Below are 14,220 nucleotides of genomic sequence, written 5' to 3' on the forward strand. Positions count from 1 at the left end.
TAAAAAACACTGCTAGATTGAACACCCTTATACATATACTGTTGTGTATTTATGCAGATATATCCACAGGACAGATGAGGTACTGAGGCAAAGGACTTTCAGGCTTTTAATTTAAAATGGTGTTGCGGCACTCATTTTAGCTATCCCTTTTTGGGGGAAGGTCTAATTGGCTTTATTATTTATTGATCCTTGAATGGGTAGCATCCCATCTAGCAAGTAGAAAGGCATACCCTCGGTAGCTATCATTTGGTCTCACTCACAAGTAACACTCAAGATGTATTCTGATGTGTGATGTGTTGTGATTCTTTCCTGGGGTGTTGTTCAGGTTTCTCTTGCTAAAATATGTAAAGTTTTCTGCACTAATCTGAGGCTAATCTTTGGGGGGTTTAGGTTCCTGTGAAGGAATGCGACAGGCCTGGGAGGACTCGCCTTCCTCTGTCAACCCAGCCACGTCCCTCAGCGCTATCATTAGAACTCCCAAATGCTACCACATCTCCTCGCTGAATGAAAACGCCGCCAAGCGTCTGTGTCGCAGGTGTTCTCAGAAACTGATCCAGCACACTGCCTGCCAGCTGCTGAGGACGTATCCGGCTGCCACCCGCATCGACTCGTCCAACCCCAGCCCCCTCCTCTTCTGGCTCCATGGGATACAGCTCGTGGCGCTCAACTACCAGACAGATGGTAATGGGCCTGCTTCACCCGGAGGGGTGCCCCTTCCCCTCGCTCCTTTGCGTCTTATATCTCAGCAAACGTAGTTCAACAAAAAACGTTTCAAAGGGGGCAAGATTCCCAACTGAGGCCTATGTGAGGGTAAAAATACAGATGACAGAGAACAGAAGTGAATTCGATACTGAACTGTGCTCTTGACTTTCCAGAGTTAAGGCAATAGAAAAGAACCTTCAGGGAGCCCCTATTAGTCTCCTGGTTCTGCCCCGTTTTTAAAGCACTTTTCAAACATAAGACTGTTCTTGACAGGCTGTGTCCAGTTTGTTTTTAAAGACCTGATGGGGTAGAGATTTCCTAACACCCTTAGTAACTGTCTTGCTAATCTCTTGTTCTTGCAGTGAAAAAGTAGGGTCTCTCGAAACCCTTTGCAAGTTAATACCATTTTAGCTTCCTCTCATCCCTTTGAGATTGAAATGGAGATTAATGGTCAGTGCTGTAAGAGCAGCTGACACAAAGGAAACAAGTCTGTGAATTACATGAACCGAGAAAGTAGTGTTCCTGCTTCTCCACCGTCCTGAGATAACAGATGAGGCCAAAAACTCCAGGGTACAAGCTACCTTTTATTGCATGTTCACTGTACACCAGGCACCATCTCAATTCTTGACCCCTATTTTCTCATTTAATCTTTGAAACAACTCTAAGAAGTGGGTACCTTTATGATCCCCATTTTTCAGATGAGCAAACCAAGACATAGAGCAATTAAGTGGCTCAAAATCACAGTATGACTTATAATAATAAATTCAAGCACTCTGGGGGTTTAGAGAATAAAATGTTTTGGTTCCACTTAGACGTGGTGAGAGGTGGGAGCTACAGCAGAGGAGGAAAGAGCAGATGAGGAACGTTTCCTAGAAGCTCATTCAAAAACCAGAGTCTTCTCTTTGAACAATCAAGCAGCCTCCTCCTTCCTCTCACGTGAACTGAATCAGATCCTAACCAACTGTGCTGTCCCATCGACCATAGCTTAGCCCTGCCTGCAGCCGAGGTCAAACCACAGTTGTAGCTCTGGGACCAGCTAGCCGCCTGGCACTGGCACCACCAGAGCCCATTTGTGGCTGACCCTGGTTAGAGACATCAGTCATATTTTCTTGCCTTTGTTATATTTGCTTCTTTCAGTTGAAATTGAGTAAGATAATGCAGGTGAAATACCATACTTAGCATAGTGCCTGGAGCACAGACAGCATTCCACAAACGTTAGCTACCATTAAGTGCTTTTGATAAGTTATGAAAACAGTATGATTTGGACTTGCAAGTGGAAATAATAGTGAAATATTTTAAAAGCTGTAAAAATTTATTTTCAATCTGTCCCAAGTGGCTTGTGGGTTTATATCTCTGGCCCTGTCTATAGCCCCAAGTCCACTGTTGCCCTTGGTGGAGATGATACTGAAATATTTTAAGTGAACTGAAATAACTAGCAAAATGGTTTTCTCAAGGAAATGGAAATGCACTTGGTTTGGGACGTGTCCTTTCTCCTGAAGTGCCTAGGCTGGCGCAGACATACTGGCTCCACTGATGGCAGAGGGAGCCGCAGCTGAAGGGGACACGGGTATTGCCCCTCCTTGGGCCTCTCTGTGGTCTGGAAGCACACACGGAGGCTGCACCTTGGCCTCCACTCATCCCTGAAGGCTCTGTCTCTTTCCCAAATCAAGCCGGAGTGCATGTTCCCTTTGCCCCGCTCGGGGTGGGGCAGGAGGCTGTGTTGTGTGATTCATCCTCAGGTTTCTCTACATAATCTTCCAACTCGGGTGGGAGTGCTGCCATATAACCTCTCTTGATTCTAGGCAGCAAGCAATGATTAAAAATCTCCCACGCTGGGCAAAGCTCACGCTACATGCAGTTTCAGTGTGTTCATCTGTAAAAGTGGTCTTCATTCCTGCACACTGGGGTAGAGCCTGGTCAATCCCTTGCACACAGTAGATGCTCAATAAATGCATGTTGCACTGAGCTAACAGATTGTCTCAACGAGCCCCACTGCAGTCTGAACCTATAGTTCTTGATTTTGAGTCCAGCTCTCTTCTAGGTATTGCTATGTGAATTTCAAGTCCAAATAGACAGAGAAGAGTCAACGTTGGAATCACTATTTTTTAATTTTTGAAAAAGAATTCCTGGGTTAAGGAGTTCTTGGTTTTCCAAGAAGCATGCCAGCCAAATAACAAAGAACCCCCTCCCAGTGCCCCTCTAGCCTCCAGATATGTTCCATAGGTCATCTGCCTTACACTTCCTGAATTTCAGGGGACCCCAGTGCCCTAAAGTGGTGTCCATGGACTTAGGGCATCTCTTCCCAAGATCTCTAATGACTCCATCAACTCCAAGAAGGTCTGCAGTGATCTGGAACCAGAAATAGCTCGGGTCTACACTCGGGTCTAAAGATAAGGACCTCACTTATCTTTATGACACTCCTGTGAGATGTACATTAAATGGCTCAGTAGTTAAGATTAGGAACTGTGGGTCAGGCTGTCTGGGTTCGAACCTTAACATTTACCTCTTACTGGCTATGTGCCTTGGGCTTTTTCACTTCTTGTGCCTCAGTTTCTTCATCTATAAAAATGAGAATACTAAAAGAATCTACCTCATGTGTTATTGGGAGGCACTAATACACACAAGTTCTTAGAATGGGGCTTGATACATAGTAAGAGTGCAGTAAGTGTGAGCTGCTGTAATTTTTTTAGCAATATACTGTGTATCCATTTCTTACTTACCAACTCTTCCTGAGATACTTTCTTCACTCTTTGAACCATTCTCTGCCCACATCTATGTTCCTCTGTCACAGAGCAGCCTGGGAAGAGAATTTTCTCCCACTGCAGGCAAGACAATTGACCTCAATGAATCAGTCATATTGGGGCTGGAAGGGGTCTGAGAGGTGGGGTCCAATGCACTAATTTTGTAGATAAGGAGACAGAGGTCCAAGGAGCTTTGATATGTGTCTAAGACATCTGACCCTAGAAATTCCTGCACACAATCCCAGCCAACCCCACGTATGGGGAAAAATTTCACACACGAGATGAGGAGCGGCCAACTTCTCATTGCTCTGTGGTCCTCATTTAGCACACTTTTCCTTGATGTCGGTCCATTTATCAGAGTTCATTCTGCACATGGAAGGAATCTATCAGAGGGAACATTTGTCAGGTGTGTCTCATAAACGTTTTGCTCATTTGGAATGTAACTTTTCTACAGACTTGTGCCATCAGATGAGCATTTGAGTGTGTAAGAGCCCAGAATCCGTGCAGGGATCCAACCGTTCATCAAACAACTCTGCCAAATAAAATTTGGCCACAGAAGACTGGAAGCTGTTGTGAGGGTTCCCAGAGTGCACTATGGAGGGGATTGTGGACATAATGTGAATCACATGTGATAATGATTTTTCTTTCATATTTAACTACAGCTTAAAAATAGAGGTAGAAACACTACGATTTATGAGTTAAAATTGAAATTTCAAGAAAAAGATACGTTTCTCTGGCTCTTCTCCTGATCTTTCCTGGATTCTTAAGATTTTATCTTATGTTTGAAAAAGCAAGAATTGGTCGTACAATTGTCTTCATGGTTTGGTGTTTAGGGATAAGAAAATGCCATCATGCCTTTCTAAAATTCAGTATAAAATGGGGTATTTCAAAGATTATTTTTTGGAAGGATGTTGTAAATTTTAATTTGCAAAAGGAGTTTTTAAGTGGCAGGTGTTTTTAAGTGGCTCCTGGGTTGGAGTGGGAACATGGGGCATATCCCATAGACAGTGAGCTCCATGAAGATGGGGATTTTGTGTCTTATTTCCTGCTGTATCTCTGGTGCCTAACACGCGCTGGCACATAGTAGGCACTCAGTCTATGGAGTGAGTGCTTGGTTCTCTCTTCTTCCTGCTTACGCTTAGGGAAAATCGAAAAAGTCAATTTGTAAGATGACACTTTAGTGACAAGGTAACAAGTGATGTTGACTGTTTTGCAGATCTCCCTTTACATTTAAATGCTGCCATGTTTGAGGCCAACGGTGGCTGTGGTTATGTTCTGAAACCCCCAGTTCTGTGGGACAAGAACTGTCCCATGTATCAGAAGTTTTCTCCCTTGGAAAGAGACCTGGACAACATGGAGCCTGCCATCTATTCTTTAACTGTAAGTCTGGCCCTGATGGTCCCAATAGAATATAGGAAGGTGTTTAAGCCCTTCCTATATTCCTTTTTTATATATATAAATTTATTATTTATTTATTTATGGCTGCGTTGGGTTTTCGTTGCTGCACGCGGGCTTTCTCTAGTTGCGGCAAGCGGGGGCTTCTCTTCGTTGCGGTGCACGGGCTTCTCATTGTGGTGGCTTCTCTTGTTGCAGAGCACAGGCTCTATCTAGGCTCATGGGCTTCAGTAGTTGCAACATGCGGGCTCAGTAGTTGTGGCTCACGGGCTCTAGAGTGCAGGCTCAGTAGTTGTGGCGCACAGGCTTAGTTGCTCCGTGACATGTGGGATCTTCCTGGACCAGGGCTTGAACCCATGTCCCCTGCACTGGCAGGCGGATTCTTAACCACTGCGCCACCAGGGAAGCCCGCCCTTCCTATATTCTATTGGGATTCTAAGGTGTAATGCCTTTTGAACTCAAGGCGTTACAAAACTCTCATGTCACAATTTTGTTGGTGCAGATTTAGTTCCCAAAAGAATTTCTTTACTTCTCAGAAAGCAGCAGCTGAGGTTTAGGTATGCAGTCACCAGGCGCTGTATTCGCTAGAGCCCAGTAGGTGGAGTTATGAGCTCCCTGCTACCACCTCCATACTGATGATGGTAATTCTGTCTTCCAGGGCCCTCAGAATCATAACTCTCAGTGCATCCCATAAAAGCTGAGCTCTTTCTTAGAGCAGGTCATCTTAAACTCTAACAAGCTCTTATAAAAGGTAAAACAGGCATCAATATACAAATCAATTAAATATCTTTCCTCCTTACGGTTTAACCTTTGTCATTCCTGGCCTTTCCTTATTCCTTTTATTGCCTAATTAACTAACTGTCAAAACTCCACAGACTGCCCTTAACATCAGAGTCCTGGTAGCTCATTACTCATTTTTATTTCCAGCTTCTCTCACTCCCTCTTAGCTGAGGAAAAAAAAAAAAAAAACACTGACTGGGTAATAGAAAAGACAGGGAGCGATGAAGTTATCCCTCCATCCATCTCTAGATCTTGTCTGTTTCCCAAGCAGCCTCTGCACACAACACTCAAAACCCTGGGAGATCCCAACTGAGAGATTTTCCTACCACCAAACTGCTTTTTCTCTTTCCCTAAGACAGTAGAGCAGTAGCTCCTTTTCTATGTGACCATTTTCACTAGACTTGAGTATAGCTTCATGTTGACAGAAGGCTATGAATTTTTTTTTTTTTTTTTTTTTTTTTGGCGGTATGCGGTCCTCTCACTGTTGTGGCCTCTCCTGTTGCGGAGCACAGGCTCCGGATGCGCAGGCTCAGCGGCCATGGCTCACGGGCCCGGCCGCTCCGTGGCATGTGGGATCTTCCCGCACCGGGGCACGAATCCGCGTCCCCTGCATCGGCAGGCGGACTCCCAACCACTGTGCCACCAGGGGAGCCCAGAAGGCCATGAATTTTTAACAACATTCCCTGTGACTTGCTCCAGAACCTAACTATTCAAGAAAAAATTTTTGAAGTTGTAAAAGATACACCTAAAACACTTTGAACAGAACGTAAGTAACACATCTGTGGTTTCATATATAAGGTCTTCTTCTTTCTCAACAAACTTAATTTCATCTTAATTACATGGTTTTTGAAGATATTTGAACATGTTGACAATTGAAAGGTTATAGTTAGGTAAATGCTGTTGACAAAATAGATGTTACCGTGATTCCAGTCACGCAATTACCTGATTGTGATAACTTCTCTTTTTTTAGCAGCCTTATTAATCATTTACCTGGTCCATTCCAAAGGGTTCTTTGTCTTTCTTTGTGGAGGGAAGCGATGAGGCTCAGAGGCGACCTCTGTCTCTTTCGCATCTTCAGTGACTTTGATCCTTTTTCCTCCTCAGATTGTCTCTGGGCAGAACGTGTGCCCGAGTAACAGCACGGGAAGCCCGTGTATAGAGGTCGACGTCCTGGGCATGGCCCTGGATAGCTGCCACTTCCGCACGAAGCCCATCCACCGCAATACTCTGAACCCCATGTGGAATGAACAGTTCCTCTTCCGGGTTCACTTTGAAGATCTCCTATTTCTTCGTTTTGCCGTTGTGGAGAACAACAGCTCGGTGGTAACTGCGCAGAGAATCATCCCCCTCAAGGCTCTAAAGCGAGGTAGAATCAAATTGTCCAAAGTTCATAATTGTATCTGAGCGATGGATGCCCCGGGGTTCATGACACGCTTCTCTCTACTTTCGTATGTATTTGAAATTTTCACGTTAAAATAAGAGGCAGAAGCAAATAATACAAGTTTGAACACTGTTTGAGCATGTCTCAAAAGACATTTTTCTTTTACGTTATTCTAAAATCCGAAGTTATTGACAACGTCTGTTATGAAGTGCAGCCTCTCCCACTGTTGCTGATGTTGGGAGCGGCAGTTGTTGTGCTCTTGTCGACATACATCCCTCCCCAGATAGCGCCGCCTTACCCCTGGCATGTTTAAAGCAGGGACTGACGTGAGGAGAGGAAACCGAGAACAGGGAGGGTTGGGGTGTGCTGTGGCATGAGTGGGACGAGGTTGAGTCAGTGGTGGTGGTGGAGTCCAGTGTCAGAAGCCGGGGGTGGGTTTGGATGCAGAGCAGGGAAGGTGGAAAATTCTGAGCAAAGGCCAGAGCTGCTGGCTTGCTGCATGTGGGCTTTGCCATGGCCCTTGGGGGAAACATCAGCTTGTCGCACCTGTCTAGAACGTCTGTGCACTGCTTTCTCAAACTTTGATGTGCAGTTGAATCACCCAGGCTCTTAGTAATAAAATACAGACCCTGATGCTGTGGGCCTGGGGCTTGAGATTCTCCCTTTCTAACAAGCTCCAGGGATGCTGACTCTGCTGACCTCCTTTGAGTACCAAGTTTCCAGGACATACTTCCTCCCACAGCCATACTCTGCCAGCCTCTGAGCACCACCAACATGTTAAAGTCTCCTACTTTTTAGTTTTTCCTTGTTTCTCTTCTCCATTGTGTGAGTAGTGCGTGGTCACTGTGTTAGTCAGCTAGGGCTGTGTAACAAAATACCACAGACTGGGTGGCTTAAACAACAGAGGTTTATTTTGTCAGTTTTGAAGGCTAGAAGTCCAAGATCAAGGTTTCAGCAAGTTTGCTTTCTTCTGAGGCCTCTCTCCTTGGCTTGCAGATGGCCACCTTCTCCTTGTGTCCTCACAGGGCCATCCCTTGGTCTGTGTGCACAGCATCTGGTGTTTCTCCGTGTCTGCTCTCCAGTCCCCTCTTCTTATAAGGACGCTGGTCATATTGGATTAGGACCCACCCTAATGACCCATTTTAACCCCATCACCTCTTTAAAGACCCTATCTCCAGAGAGTCACATTCTGAGGTAATGGGAGTTAGGGCTTCAACATACGAATTTTAGGAGGACACCATTCAGTTCATCACAGTTATTATTATCCTTTTTTCCATCTCTTCAAAATAGTTACTTTTGGTATATATCTTTTGCAGGCTTTACACCTCTACCCATGTATATACATATTAGCATATAGTATATATTTTGAACAAGTAAGCTTCCTACTAATCTTAGTGTCTTGCAACTTACTGGTTTTCACTTACTGATGTATGTAGTGATCAACTTTTCAGGTTAATAGCTATACGTCTTCATTACCACTTTTCAGAGCTGCATATTACTCCATTTTATACTTGCACAAATACACACCATAACTTATTTAGCCAACCCCCTATTGTTGGAATATTTTATTATCACTAAAGCTGTTCTAAAATGGAATATTTGTAGAACAGTTATTCTAGATGACTTGATAAACAAAAATGATCAGGTTTTCCTACTATATTTGGTTTGAGTTTAAAATTTTCAGTTTGAGTCTAAGTTAAAAACAGACCTTGGACAAGTTAACTACCACTGGGTAGCCCCAAACTGTCCCCTGGGGCAACACTCCTGGGGAAAAGGCATCAGTTGGTTGTCACCCCTGCCCATCTTAAAGTCTTATTTCTCCCTATCATTTACTGACCTCCCTGGGGGATCTCCTTTGCAGAGCTCTGCAGTGCACAGCTAACAAGCTTTTCCCAATTCTGCATTGTTCCAGGATATCGACATCTTCAGCTGCGAAACCTCCACAATGAAGTCTTGGAAATCTCTAGTTTATTCATAAACAGCAGGAGGATGGAAGAAAATTCCTCTGGCAATACTATGCCAGCCTCTTTGGTAATTAAGTTCTATTTCATTCAGCTTACTTGTGGGGATTGCTATGCTGGAGGCAGGCTTTCTTGTGGTCCAGGAATGTGGCCCATTTGAGTTATTGATTAGGTAGCTACGGAAATACTACTAATAATAATGGCTGACACTTGACACTTTCTAAGCACTTTACACATATACTAACTCACTTAATCCTTTCCATAACTTCATGTAATAGCTATTAGTATCATTTCCATGTTACAAAGGAAGGTAAGAGCTAAGTACACCTGAGGTCACACGGCTATAAACCCAAGTTCATCTAGTGCCAAAGCCCATACTCTGAATGAGTACATTATAGTGCCTACCAGGGAAGTGAGCCAAAAATAACAACACGGGGGAAAGGCTAGTTATGCAAAGCCTGCTAGGAAGCATCTTGATACTTCTAGAAAGTTTAGGTTAGACGAGGAAAATCCTTTGCTTCTTCAGCAGTCCAGGGGCAGACATCACAGGCGAGCAGGGTCGGGTGAGCAGCCAGGCACTGCTGGTGACACATAACTGCAAGCATAGCGATCCCCTGGCACCTGGGGAGAGACAGCATCTGCACTCTTGGGAGTGGGAGAGGAACACCGCAGAAAGGGCCACCTTTACAGGAGCTGTGTTTTAACAAGTTCCCCAGGTAAGGTCCAAGCCGTTGAACTTCCAGAACCATTGGACCAGCACTCACCCCAATAATGCAGGGTTGTTTGCTTAAACAAGGAACTCTCCTTTAATTAACTGGTTAATTCCACTCTGCTTGCTCTTTAAAAATTAATATAAAAGGGTGTCCATCAATCACCTCTTTACATGTTTAATAATCTGTTCATGGTTGCATCAATCTTGTACTTCAGCAGGGTCCTAACAACCTTTGGAAAGGCGCCTTCTGTGCTCACAATGGCGCTGGGTTTAGCCACTGCTGCTGCCACCTCTGAATAGCCCTGCTTTCTCCTCTGCTTCTCTTTCCCTAAGCTCAACAGTTTCTTCTCTTTCTCTGTCCCTCACCTTGTTTTCTTAAGTTCTCCTTTTCCTTTCAACGAGTGATCGAAGTTGAGCACAGCACTTTGGCCAAAGTAGGGGGAGGTATTGCCTCTGCCTGGTGCAGAGGACTGGGAAGCAGGGACGGGGCTGCCTGGTACCTAAGAGCAAGAATTAGATGCTTTCAGAAAGGCAAGGCAGAGCTTAGTGTCCACTTCTGGGTTGGTTGCCCTCAATACCTATTAGAGCTGAAGATCCCACACATGCCATGAATGAACCATTCTTCCTCACAACACTTCTGACACCAAATGTGTGGTGTCTTCTCGACACTACTTCTCCAACTCTCTGATGCCAGCTTGGTGTCCTACAGTTCAGTTCAGTTCCGACACTATCTACCTGGGCTGAGCATCAGATCCCACAAGTTAAGGGCTCAGTCCCACAGCACGGTCCCCACTTCAGATGCCAGTTGCAAGTCCCAGGCTGTCACTGGTACTCCTGACTGGCCAGCTATAAATCCAAGCGGTTCCCACAACCCCCTCCTTAGGGCCAGTAGTTTGCTAGAATGACTCACAGAATGACTCCTGAACGACTCAGGAAAGTGCTTTACTTACTATCACCAGTTTATTATCAAGGATACAACTCAGGACCAGCCAATGGAAAAGATACATAGGGTGAGATATGAGGGGAGAGGGAGCAGAGTCTCCATGCCTTCTCTGGACACACCACCCTCCCGGCACCTCCATGTGTTCAACAACCCAGAAGCTCTCAGAATCCCGTCTCTTAGGGGGTTTTATGGGTGTTTCCTCGCATAGGCATGACTGAGTAAGTCATTGGCCATTAGTGATTAACTCAACCCCCAGCTCCTTTCCCCTCCCCTGAAGTCAGCAGTAGCAGGGGCTGAAAGTTCCAACCATCTAATCATGACTTGGTCTTTCCGGTGATCAAGCTCCCATCCTGAAGCCATCTAGGGGCCTCCAGCCGTAAGTCATCTTATCAGCACACAGAAAACTCTCATCACTCCAGAGATTCCGAGGGTTTAGAAGATGTGTGCCAGGAACTATGAGCAAAGACCAGATATTTATTTTCAATTATATCACACCATACCATCCTAGGTACATCCCAGGCAGCAGCATATATGCTTGGTAAATATGTGTTCTTTGACCTTGGAAGTCATCACCTTCCATTGCTCAAGACAGTAACTGAAGATCATCCTGGGCTTCTCCTTCTCTCTCACTGCCCCGTGTAAGACTCGATAAATCTGTCTCCTTAGTATCTTTCAAATCCATTCATCTCTATCCGTCCCTACCATCTTGGCCCTCGTTCATTCTCACCTGGCTTGTGGCTGTGGGTTCCTAACTGGTCCCCCTCCCTCTGAGTCTGACCACCTCTGTATGTCCTCCTTTAGGGCCTTTTAGACAGTTCTATCTAAAACTCAAATCTGACCATGTCACTCTTCTGTTAAAAACCCTTGCTCAGCTCTCCTTTGCTCTCAGGATAATGTTTGTATGTGGACTGGGCAGAGACTCTGGGAAAGCCGAGAGCTCATGGGTCATTTAAAGGGACAGCTGCCACCCTGCTCTCAGCTCCAGCTGCTTGTTGCCAAGCAGTTTTGCCAGATATTCTGGTTTTCAAGACTGTCAGGACATCTGGATTGGCATAAATGTTGGCAACTATTTCAACTTTTTAAAAATATAGTGCAGGCTGAGCCATACAATTAAAATGCATGTATTTTATGGTATGCAAATCATGTCTTAATAAAATTGATTAAATAATAAAAACGCATTGTACAAGCATAACAAAACAGCCAACCTCTCCTCCCCCACACCAAATAAAAACAAAATGCATGCTAAACAAAATATTTAGGCAGCCTTTTCCCCTCCATCACCTCACGGAATTCATTGAGGTTCCCAGAATGCCTTGCTTTAGGCCACCTCTAACGCTTTATACACAGGCTATACCAATATTGGGGATGTTCTTGTCCCGCTCTTTATCTGCTAATTCACACTGGGCCTTCAGATGATAACCACTTTCTGGAGGTGCTCTCGATTTCCTCCAAACCTGGGCTCCCAAGGAACTTACCATGCTTCTTATAATTGTCCACGTTCTCTCCTAGCTGTTCTATTCAACTGGGAGCCCTTGAAGCCAGGGATAATGTCCCATTTCTCCCTGAATCCCCAGGGGCAGGCAAAATGTCTGATTCACTGCCAGCCCTCCATAAATGATTTTGTATTTTAAATGAATGAATATATCTTAATATACAAACTGCTCAAAGACTTGTGAGTTATACACCTTCCCAACTCCTCCTAACAGAAATACTTTTTGTATCATAATTATTTGTATGCCTGGACAGCAAGCTCCTTAAGGCCAGAATATTTTATTTATCATCTTACCATCCAAAATTCTAGCCCAGTGCCCTGAAGAGGGATGGAACTCGACAGACACTGTTGAATGTCTCTTCATAAGTAAGGACTGACATACATTTCAGATAATATCAGTCCCCTAATTATGATGGAAAGAGACACTGTTATTTAAAATAAATTAATATTTTGGTGGTATGCTGCTAAATATTCTTACTAGACTATTAAGCAAGATGCACCATTGCCTATTGAACCACAAACAGATGCACCTGGTTATAAAAGGATGCTCTTGTTTTGCATTTACGTGTCCCTATACGTACGTCTAAGAACTAGCACTTCCGTATTGGTGTAGCCTAGAAACAATATGAGAATGTAAATGAATGAGAAACCATGTGATCTTCCTTGACAGATGTTTAATACAGAAGAAAGAAAATGTTTGCAGATTCACAGAGTCACAGTACATGGGGTCCCAGGTCCAGAGCCCTTTGCTGTTTTCTCCATAAATGGAGGCACCAAGGCAAAGCAGCTTCTCCAACAAGTAAGTTCACTGAACCTGTAGCTAATAAACAGTTCTCCTTTGAGGGGACTCTCTATGCACAGGTTAACATCTCGCTCAACATTTTACAACGGACTTAAAGTCAGAGAAAGCAGCTCGTGTCAGATTTCATAGATTATCAAACAGAAGCTACTACCAAGTGGTTTGGGGGGCTTTGTTTTTTAAATCCGTCCGTCCATGAACTTCGGTGTCTACTATCACAAAGCACTGTTGGGGTTTTGGAGACGTTATAAAATATGATGATGTAAAGTAAGGAAACATTTCCACGGACCACCCATAAAAAGTAGCATATTACTGTCACCCTACGTGAGTAATCACAGGGCTATAGCTGTAAAGCAGGACTGGGGAGGGAGTGACGCTGGCCCTATCATGCAGCTAACAGTGTCGACTGACCTGCTCCTGGAAGCTTCGTGCCCTGAATTATTGCTGTAGTAGTAGCTGCCTTGCCCCACACAACCCACAGCCCAGCATCGACCATAGACCAAGGGCTGGGGTAAGAGGAGCAGAGTCTTCTTGAGAATCTTCTGCTCCCCCACCCCATCCCCAGTTCATTCTGCTTCTCCAGGTGAGATGCAGCAGTGCCAAGTGCTGACTCTGGTCCTTGCATCATTGTTGGGGGCCGGTGGGGGGGATGCCTAAAGAGAAGAATGTTTGCTCAATCTAAGCTGGATGGTAGCATCCTTCTCTGGTCACTCACTTCAAGTTTAGCCTCTGTCGGTAACCTGGACAAAAGAAAAAAGTGTGAAAGAAAACATCAGTAAGAGAAACTATCATGATGGCTAGTGTTTATAAGTTCTCCTACTGTGTCTGGATTATGCTTTAGAGTCAATCAGTGCCTCAATCGTAAAATGAAACAAAATTAAGAGGTTGTGACTTTGGACTTCCCTGGTGGCACAGTGGTTAAGAATCCACCTGCCAATGCAGGGGACACAGGTTCGAGCCCTGGTCCGGGAAGACCCCACATGCTGCAGAGCAACTAAGCCCGTGCGCCACAACTACTGAGCCCACGTGCCTAGAGCCCGTGCTCCGCAACAAGAGAAGCCACTGCAGTGAGAAGCCAGCGCACCACAACCAAGAGTAGCCCCCGCTCGCAACTAGAGAAAGCCTGCGCGCAGCAACGCAGCCAAAAGACCCAAGGCAGCCAAAAGAGTTTACTGAAAGGGGAATTCCCAGGAACTTAGAACAGATGAGATTAGCAGATGACTGAGTATTTCCAAAAGGAGAATGGGAGATTATCTTGGTAAAAGCTGGACTAGGTTCTTTGCCCTCGGTCCTGTGTTGCAAGATTACAAAGAG

General features: G+C 44.8%; 2 protein-coding genes across 3 annotated transcripts in view; one reads left to right on the top strand and one right to left on the bottom strand.

Moving 5' to 3' along the window:
- PLCE1 (phospholipase C epsilon 1) overlaps window positions 1-14,220 on the top strand; it is a 317,578-nt gene that overhangs the window by 295,856 nt on the left and 7,502 nt on the right. The window contains exons 24-28 of the mRNA XM_004268360.3: window positions 391-681; window positions 4,660-4,823; window positions 6,723-6,984; window positions 8,912-9,030; window positions 12,778-12,906. Coding sequence (XP_004268408.2) covers window positions 391-681; window positions 4,660-4,823; window positions 6,723-6,984; window positions 8,912-9,030; window positions 12,778-12,906 — 965 coding nt within the window. The remainder of the gene's footprint in view (window positions 1-390; window positions 682-4,659; window positions 4,824-6,722; window positions 6,985-8,911; window positions 9,031-12,777; window positions 12,907-14,220) is intronic.
- The window catches only part of NOC3L (NOC3 like DNA replication regulator), a 47,836-nt gene continuing 44,226 nt past the window's right edge, over window positions 10,611-14,220 (bottom strand). Inside the window, exon 22 of one of the 2 annotated variants that reach the window (XM_049696731.1) lies at window positions 10,611-11,068. In XM_049696731.1, the coding sequence (XP_049552688.1) occupies window positions 11,026-11,068 (43 nt within the window). In that variant the 3' untranslated portion in view covers window positions 10,611-11,025. Of the gene's footprint in view, window positions 11,069-12,761; window positions 13,647-14,220 lie in introns of those variants that run through there. The other variant, XM_004268362.3, reaches the window with a different exon arrangement.

Source organism: Orcinus orca, chromosome 14 (assembly GCF_937001465.1).
Source record: "Orcinus orca chromosome 14, mOrcOrc1.1, whole genome shotgun sequence".
NCBI lineage: Eukaryota > Metazoa > Chordata > Mammalia > Artiodactyla > Delphinidae > Orcinus > Orcinus orca.